The sequence below is a fragment of the Rhinopithecus bieti genome, unplaced genomic scaffold (genome assembly GCF_001698545.2).
Source record: "Rhinopithecus bieti isolate Rb0 unplaced genomic scaffold, ASM169854v2 scaffold_15133, whole genome shotgun sequence".
In the NCBI taxonomy this organism is placed as follows: Eukaryota; Metazoa; Chordata; class Mammalia; order Primates; family Cercopithecidae; genus Rhinopithecus; species Rhinopithecus bieti.
In genome coordinates this window covers 2,188,438-2,197,737 of record NW_016808815.1, presented here as the reverse complement: position 1 = coordinate 2,197,737, position 9,300 = coordinate 2,188,438, and the positions used below count along the sequence as shown (strand labels likewise).

At 40.5% G+C, this 9,300-nt stretch overlaps 1 protein-coding gene across 1 annotated transcript in view; it reads right to left on the bottom strand.

Annotated features, from left to right (window-relative positions):
* Positions 1-627: 627 nt before the first annotated feature.
* SPIC (Spi-C transcription factor) overlaps positions 628-9,300 on the bottom strand; it is a 13,737-nt gene continuing 5,064 nt past the window's right edge. Inside the window, exons 4-6 of the mRNA XM_017887243.1 lie at positions 6,248-6,360; positions 2,891-2,999; positions 628-671 (exon numbers count right to left, since the gene is read on the bottom strand). Of these exons, the coding sequence (XP_017742732.1) occupies positions 628-671; positions 2,891-2,999; positions 6,248-6,360 (266 nt within the window). The remainder of the gene's footprint in view (positions 672-2,890; positions 3,000-6,247; positions 6,361-9,300) is intronic.

The window sequence follows — 9,300 nt, the reverse complement described above, 5'->3', positions numbered from 1 at the left end:
CAGACTGAGACTCTGTCTCAAATAACAAAACAAAACAAAACAAAACAAAACAAAACAAAACAAAACAAAACAAAACAAAACTTTCTACAGAACAATATTGAGCAAAATGGCCCACAAAGTTTAGCGGTTTTGAAGAAAAGCCTCAAAAAGCCATTTCCAGAAAGCAAGTCATTTGAAGGGGCTTTATTCAAATAAGTTAAGGGATGTAAATGCACTTTGTAAAATGCAAAATAGAATGCAAATATAAGGTAATATTAAGAAAATTAATACCAAAGACCTAGGTAAGAATGCTAACTCTGGGTCTGCACAATTACTTGAAAATAAAAAAGAAAACTCAAATGGCAATGCCAAAATGTTTTATATCACTTTATTTATTTAACAATGCAATGGACACTGTGATATTTCTCATTGTTGTGAAATAAAATGGCACCACTAGAAGTTTTGTCTTTTTAGGAACATGGCCATTTATATTTCAAAATAACTAGGCAGGACATTGAGAGAATCTGTGTGGGTTTTGTTCAGTTGATAGGATTTCTTTTGCATAACAGCTCATGAGAAAAGTGACAGCCCATTTTGTGACTTCTGAGTTAGTCTGTAAATACTGTGCTCTGCCAGATCTATCAGTAGCTAAAAATCTGCAGCCAAATTCTGTTTTCCCTTGAGGAGGTATACTAGTGGATTCCCAAACGCTTTAAACAGTCTCTGGGGAATAATACTTTTGCATGATGCATTTATCACTCATCCAAAGACCTCAAACATTTTTACAAAGATTATCTTTTATATTATATTATCTTGAGTTTATGAATTGAGAAATGAAAAAAGGGACTTACCAAAAAACACATCATGAATTAAAGTCACAGCTTAAACAAAACTCTCTGCCTCTCATTCAGTGATCAAGTCAGCCGTAATGGATCATCATCTTTTAAAGTTTTCCATATATTTTTAATGTTTAGATTTTATTTATTTATTTATTTTTGAGACGGAGTCTCGCTCTGTCACCCAGGCTGGAGTGCAGTGGCGCAATCTTAGCTCACTGCAACGTCTGTCTCCCGGGTTCAAGCGATTCTTCTGCCTCTCAGCTCCTGACCTCAAGTGATCTGCCCACTTCGGTCTCCCAAAGTGCTGAGATTACAGGCATGAGCTACCATGCCCGGCCTATAATTTTTTTTTAAAGTGAATCAGGTAGCCTCCTTGAACCAGAAGCGGTTCAGAAAGACTCCCTCAGCTATATATTTTATCTATTTATTTATTTATTTATTTTATTTATTTTAATTAATTAATTTTTTTTTTTTTTAGTTCAAGTCTCACTCTGTCACTCAGGCTGTAGCGCAGTGACTTGATCTTGGCTCACTGCAACCTCAACCTCCTGGACTCAAGTGATCCTCTCACCTCAGCTTCCCCAGTAGCTGGGATTACAGGCACCCACCACCATGCCCGGCTAAATTTTTTGTATTTTTTGTAGAGACAGAGTTTCGCCACGTTGGCCAGGCTGATCTCGAACTCCTGACCTCAAGAGATCCGTCTACCTTGGCCTCCCAAAGTGCTGGGATTACAGGCGTGAGCCTCCGTGCCCAGAATTTACTTAAGATATATTATTTACAGGAAAAAATGCAAGAATATAATCTCCTTTGTAATTTCAAAGGATATATACTTGTACATGTGAAAAAAAAAATAAAAAAAAAAAAGCTTTTCTAAAACTAATGTAAAATACACGGAACTTTTACTTTCACTTGTAGCTTAGTTTGAGTCTTTTACCCATGAGTATTATAATACTTTTATTTTTAAAAATAAAAAGAGCTAGATTCTGTCTCAAAAAAATTAAAAAATAAATAAATGAATAAAAAATAAAATAAATAAATAAAATGTATTGGTTCAGGGGGGCTGCCTGAATCACATTTAAAAAAAATTATTTGGCCAGGCATGGTGGCTCATGCCTATACTCCCGGCACTTTGGAAGGCTGGATCACCTGAGGCCAGAGGTTCGAGACCAGCCTGGCCAACATGGCAAAACTCCGTCTCTACTAAAAATGCAAAAAATGGGCCGGGCATGGTGGTGGGTGCCTGTAATCCCAGCTACTCGGGAGGCTGAGGCAGGAGAACTGCTTGAGCCAGGGAGGCAGAAGCTACAGTGAACTGAGATCATGTCGCTGTACTCCAGCCTGGGCAACAAGAAGAAAAAAAAAAAAAAAGGATGATAGTGGAGCTGAAAAATTCCTATCACCTAGTATCTACTATGTATACATTTTATCATTATTTTGGATTGTACTCCTTCTACTTAATTTTCTTTTAAAGTTAACTGTAAAACAATCAATAAATAATAAAATTAAAATTAAAAAATAAAAAGTTAACTGTGAAACAGCCTCAGGCACATGCTTCAGCAGGTATTCCACAAGGCACTGTTATCACAGGAGATGACAGCTCCATGTGTTATTGTCCCTGAAGACGTTCCAGTGGAACAAGATGTGGAGGTGGAAGACAGTGACAGTGACAATCCTGACACTGTTACGCCTAGGCTAATGTGTGTGTTTGTGTCTCCATTTTTAACAAAATAAGTTCAAAAGTGAAAATAAATAAAATTAAAAGTTTAAAATAGGAGGCTGGGTGTGGTGGCTCACACCTGTAATCCTAGCATTTCAGATGGCTTGAATCCAGGAGTTTCAGACCCAGCCTGGACAACAGAGTGAGACTCTGTCTCAAAAAAAAACATATGACGTCTCACCCAAGATGAATGGCTTGGACTGGTTCAAGAAGTCAGAGTTAAATTACTCTCAATTGTGATAAGAGAATATTTTGCATATACAATTCCAAACTCAGTTATAAATTCCCTTTAAAGTGGCTATGAGGAAGATCTGGTTCTTTTACCTATATAATGAATGATGGATCAACGTACCTTTTCCCCCCTTTTGCTGGAGAACAGTGGGTTGTACCAGCTGGTTTTCAGTTATGTTCTGCAGAGATTGATGAATATTTCCTTCAAAATAGAAGTCCGCAGCATTGTTCTATATAAATAATGTAGCACGATGTTAAGTGAGACTTTCCCTGTGGCCCGCTATTATAGGCTGAAGTCAAAAGCTAGGGGAAAAAGAGGCTAAGCCTCTCCCAGGTTGTTAAAGGAATTACCCCCAACTGCAGCCAGATAGCTCCCAGGGCAGCACTAGCATCAAACCCACATAAGGAGAGGACCAGGGGACAGAGGGTAATCTTTGGCTTTGTGAGTCGTGTCATGTCCTACCCTCCCTACAAGAAAGAAGGGATTGCTTAAAGCCCGTGGTACCAGCAGAAAGGGAAGATGGGCTTCCATTCCTGTGCTGGATGCCCATGTAGGCAAGGTGAGATAAGAAAGATGTCAGTAGGCAGCTAGGAAGATAAAATAAATTAAGTAATGAAAACAATAAAAATTTTATAAGACAAGAAAGGACCAAGCACGGTGACTCAGGCCTGTAATCTCAACAATTTGGGAAGCCAAGGCAGGAGAATCACTTGAGCCCAGGAGTTCAAGACCAGCCTGGGCAACTCAGAGAGGCCCCACCTCTACAAAAATTGTTAAAATTAGGCCAGGGTGGTTCCATGCCCTGTAAATCCTAGGCACTGTTGGGATGGTGTCTGAGGCTGGGTTGGATCACCTGAAAGTTCCAAGAGTTTCAATGACTTCTAAGTTCTCTTGTGTCCCACATGGGGAAACTCTTCTCTGTCTCTAATAAGAAGTTTACATAAAAAGAAAAAAATGGCTGGGTTGTTCTTGTAGTGCTCACTCTTGTAATCCCAAACTTTGGGAGGCCCGAAGGTGGGTTTGGAATCGCCTGAAGGAGCAGGAGTTTGAGACAGCCTGGGCAACATGCTTGGGAACCCTGTCCTCTAACTCGAAAATATCAAAAATTTAGCTGAGCATGGTGGCAGGCACCTATAATCCCCCAGCTTAGCTACTAGGGAGGCTGAAAGGCAGGAGAAATCGCTTGAACCTGGGAGGCGAGGTTGCAGCTGAGCCAAGATCAAAACGCATTGTGCACTCGCAGCCTGGGTGACAACAGTGAAACTGTCTCAAAAAAAAATAATGATAATATAATGTAAGTGCTGCGTTTGGCTGGTGGTTTGTGTCATCCCTGTTAATTCCCACCTACTTGGGAGGCTGAGGCCCAGGAGAAATCGGCTTGAACCAGGAGGCAGAGGTTGCAAGTGAGCCAAGATGGTGCCATTGCCCATAAGCAGCCCGGGCAACAGAGCAAAAAAAATTTAAATGTAAAAACTACCCCAGGCGTTGGTGGCACATGGCCATATCTCCAGCTACTTAGGATGAAAGCTGAGGCAGGGGAATCTCTTGACCCCAGGAGTTTGAGCTTCGGGTGAGTTACAATGGTATCCACTGCACCTCCAACCTAAATGAGAGAACAAACCCTGTCGGAAAGAAGTAAGGAAGGAAGGAAGGAAGGATAGGATAGGAAGGAAGGAAGGAAGGAAGGAAGGAAGGAAGGAAGTGAAGGAAGGAAGGAAAGGAAGGAAGGAAGTGAAGGAAGGAAGGAAGGAAGGAATGGAAGAAGGAAGGAAGAAAAAAGAAAGAAAAGAAAGAAAGAAAGAAAGAAAAGAAAGAAAGAAAGAAAGAAAGAAAGAAAGAAAGAAAGAAAGAGAAAGAAGGGAGGGAGGGAGGGAGGGAGGAAGGAAGGAACAAGGAAGGAAGGAAGGAACAAGGAAGGAAGGAAGGAAGGAAGGAAGGAAGGAAGGAAGGAAGGAAGGGAGAGAGAAAGAAAGATGATAGGCAAGGGAAGGCAGAATAAAGAAAGGGGACAGGAAGAAGCAGCCCAAGCTCCTACCATTTACATATGGCAAGAATATGTGGGTTTCCAAGGGTTAAACACCGGGAAGGGGCTGGGTTGAGCTGTCTTTCCACACCCCAGTCAAGAAGACTGACCAGCAGGCAAGGAGTCCCCAGGGATAAGAGGCTGTGAGGTGCATGCTAGAAAATGGGAGTTGAAGTAGAAAGAAGTAGGGCTGCCAGATTTAGTAAATAAAAATATTGGGCATCTTTCATTTTACCCGGCAATCCTAAGTGGGGGTGGAAGAGGTTAAGCTGGAACCAAAGCACTCTCTCATTAAAATTTTATTTAAATTTTTTTTCTTTTGAGACAGGGTCTTCCTCTGTTGCTCAGGCTGGTCTCAAACTCTTGGGCTCAAGTGATCCTTCCTCCTCAGCCTCCCAAAGCTTTGGGATTACAGGCTTGAGCTACTGCACCCAGCCCGAAGCACTCTCTTAAAATAAAATGTCTTGTGAAGAGGCCCCAAGGGAACAATTTATAGAAACAGAAAAAGGACATTTGACATGGCATGATTGAAGGTAGTGATAGAAGGAAAATAAAAACCAATTGACATTTATACTTTATCCCATGAAGACTGCTTGATAAAATGGATGTGTGAAGAAAACGAAAAGAATACATGAATGTGGAGATAGCAGGATGTTTCCCTTTGCGGGTGCTGCTATTAATAAAATATAAATGAATTGGTCCAATACATGCAGATAACACTAAGTTGGAGAAGGAAAACAGAGCAGGCTAATACAAGACTGTAGGTAAAGCCAGTGCAGGGGCAGTTTGGACCTTTGCCCTGTGGCTTTTAGGGGAAACGTTTTTGCAATTTCCCAGATGGACTAAGGAGAAGCAATTGATGTGAACATCCTGAAAACACCTCCTTTTTACAGAAGTCATTCAAACCAGTCTGAGGCTAAACAGAGCAATGATGAAGGGTCACTTCCTTCCTAACAGCATATGATCATCCATGTTGACTGTCAAGTTCAGACTACAGCTGACCGTCCTTAAAAAGCATTTTCAGGCAGAGCACAGTGGCTCACGCCTGTAATCCTAGCACTTTGGGAGGCTAAGGTGGGTGGATCACCGGAAGTCAAGAGTTTGAAGCCATCCTGACCAATATGTGGAAATCCTGTCTCCACTAAAAATACAGAAGTTAACTGGGCGTTGTGGTGCATGCCTGTAACCCCAACTACTTGGGAGGCTGAGGTAGGAGAATCGCTTGAACCCAGGAGTCGGAGGTTGCAGTGAGCTGAAAATGAGCCACTGAACCCCAGCCTGGGTGACAGAGCCAGACTCCATCTCAAAAAAAAAAAAAAAAAAAAAAGAAAGAAAGAAGAAACCATTTTCATAGTCTTGCTGTCTTTAAGCTGGGTTTCAGACAGTGTATGTGAAATGGAAGCCTGGCAAGAATAGGATATTCGACTGTTACTAATGGATGGTCTGATACTTACAATTACGGTTCTCCAATTATAGACAGGCTCCTCTGTAGGCAACACTCCATAGCAGCTGGAATTTCCTTTGACATGAGGACGATGGTTGATTAAAGCCAGGTAATTTTTGTAATCTAATTTTAAATCAGAGAAAGAAACTAAAAAAGTCAAAGTTTGTATTTGTGCATATATATGTGTGTGTGTGTGTTTACATATATGCACTTGCATATATGCACTTGCATATATGCACTATGTGTGTGTGTGTTTACATATATGCACTTGCATATATGAGATGCAATTGCTCTCATCTGTTTTCTTGCCACTTTGCACTTCTCCTGTGGTGTTTATCTCATTAGGCTGCTATTATGGGTACTGTTACACATATCCCATTTGGAGAACATGCTCCTTGCCGGCTGAGACCTCATGATTTCTTTTCTTTCTTTCTTTCTTTTTTTTTTTTTTTTGTTTTTAAGACAGGGTCTCTCTCTGTTACCCAGGCTGCAGTGCAGCCGTGTTATCTTGGTTCACTGCAGCCTGTGCCTCCCAGCCTCAAGTGATCCTCCCACCTCAGCCTCCCAAGTAGCTGGGACTCCAGGCACACACCACCACACTTCGCTAATTTTTGTATTTTTTGTAGAGACAGGGTTTTGCCATGTTGCCCAGGCTGGTCTTGAACTCCTGGGCTCGAGTGACCCACCCAGCTCGGCCTCCCAAAGTGCTGGAATTACATGTGTGAGCCACCGTGCCCAGCCCACATGATTTCTCTTATCTTGGAACACTCTGTAATACCCTATGTAAACTTAATATACAACATATTTGCATTCTATTTAGACTACATAGTCCATAGGATAATGGGTGAGGAAGTTTAAAAATACTTATTCTTCTGGGTAGAATATATCTTGCTGGGTGGGTGGAAGGTCTATAAGATTTATTAGAACAATTTAAAAGTCTTTCATGAATAGTTAAAATGAACTGTCTATTAGATAAATAAATGTCAACCAGATATTTCTAATAGCAGATAATTATATATCTTTGTATTCCTGTGTGGAATGTCATCCTCTATTTTCTCTGCATTTTTATATGTGAGACTTTAGTTTTATTTAGGCTAGATACTCCTGGACATATTTTGCCTTTGCTAGAATTAATCCTGGATGCTTCAGGTATAAATGAAAATGATCTTCTCGTTTTTGAGTCCAGAAGTTCCAGACCAGCCTGGGCAACATAGTAAGACTCTCTCTCTACAAAAAAAAATAAATTAATTAAAGAAAAAAAGGTCGCCGGGCGCGGCGGTTCACGCCTGTAATCCCAGCACTTTGGGAGGCCGAGATGGACGGATCATGAGGTCAGGAGATCGAGACCATCCTGGCTAACACGGTGAAACCCCGTCTCTACCAAAAACAGAAAAAATTAGCCGGGCGCCTGTAGTCCCAGCTACTTGGGAGGCTGAGGCAGGAGAATGGCCTGAACCCAGGAGGTGGAGCTTGCAGTGGGCCAAGATCATGCCACTGCACTCCTGCCTGGGTGACAGAGCAAGACTCCGTCTCAAAAAAAAAAAAAAAAAAGAAAAAAACGAAAAAAAAAAAGGTCTTCTCTGTTCTGATCATTATTCTGGAATACAGTGGCGCCATCTCTGCTTACTGAAGCTTCTGCCTCTCGGGTTCAGCAATTCTCCTGCCTCAGCCTCCAGAGTAGCTGGGATTACAGGCGCCCGCCACCGCGCCTGGCTAATTTTGTATTTTAGTAAAGACAGGGTTTCGCCACGTTGGCCAGGCAGGTCTTGAACTCCTGGTCTTAAGCGATCTGCCCACCTTGGCCTCCCAAAGTGCTGGGATTACAGACGTGAGCCACCACACCTGGTCAGCTGATTATTATTCTTATATGTGTATGTGACCAACAAGCCATTGGATGTACTAGCAGAAGAGGGTAAATGACTTATCTTTACCTGGCGAGTACTGAAGATCTCCAGTTGAATGTTGCCTCAGAACCTCAAAAGCATCCTCAAATGCTTGACCCAGCTTGTCTTGTTCAACACACGTCTATTGGAACAATGATAGAATTCTGGAGTTTTAGAATTACCAATTAAACTTAATCTCCCTGATTTAAAATAGTATTTAGTCTAAAGGAGAGTTTCTCAATCTTGACACTATGGACATTTGGTGCTGGCCGTCTCTGTTGTCAGGGGCTGCCTATGCATTGTATGATGTTCAGCAGCTTCCCTGGCCTCTACTCACTGGTTGCCAGTAGCACCTTCACAGTTGTGACCATCAAAATGTTTCTGACATCACCAAATGAACCCTGAGGCACAAAATCAATCACAGTTGAAACCCACTCCATGATAGTATAGTATTTAGAGAATGGTATTCATTTTGTAGTATAGTATTTAAGATTGTTGCAAAATTTTAGCAAGGAGTTGTAGAGCAGAGGAGAGTGATTTAGAAAAAAAAGGGTCAAGGAAATATCTTCAATGGAACAGAATCTGTGAATTGTTCTTTAAAAGTGAAATGCTCTTATTTTCCAAAGTATGTCTCCAAGACCTAAAATTGAATTGCTTTGCAAACTATTTCATATCCTTATTAATATGATTGATATATTTTACTTTTAAAATGAAGGGAGAGTAAAGAAAAAAAATTTAATTATTATGCTGTAGACATCCTCTGTGGACAGAGTAAAGAAATTTTAAAATGTCAGCTTACCATATTTCATTAATAAATTGACAATTCTGTTCCTTAGCGGTTGTTGCTTGAAGAAAATAAAACAAAATAAAATAAGTTGACAATCCTGAAAAAATTTAATATTTAAAAAGCAAAATTAAATGCAGTCTCTAATTTTATTCTGAATAAGATCTTGCTCAAAGATATTTTCTGAAAATATCCTACATAAACCAAGAGTACCTCCTGAATTCTCTTTGATGAGTACAAAGTTTTTTCTACAAAATTTTCTACAGACACTTCTTTTTGCTTTTCCATGATTACAAAATGTTTTAAATATTAAAATAGCTTTATAGTTAATTATCTAAGCTGTTTGATTGATAAAAGAAAGTGGAAATAACTCAAAAGTATATTTAAGTATTTCAA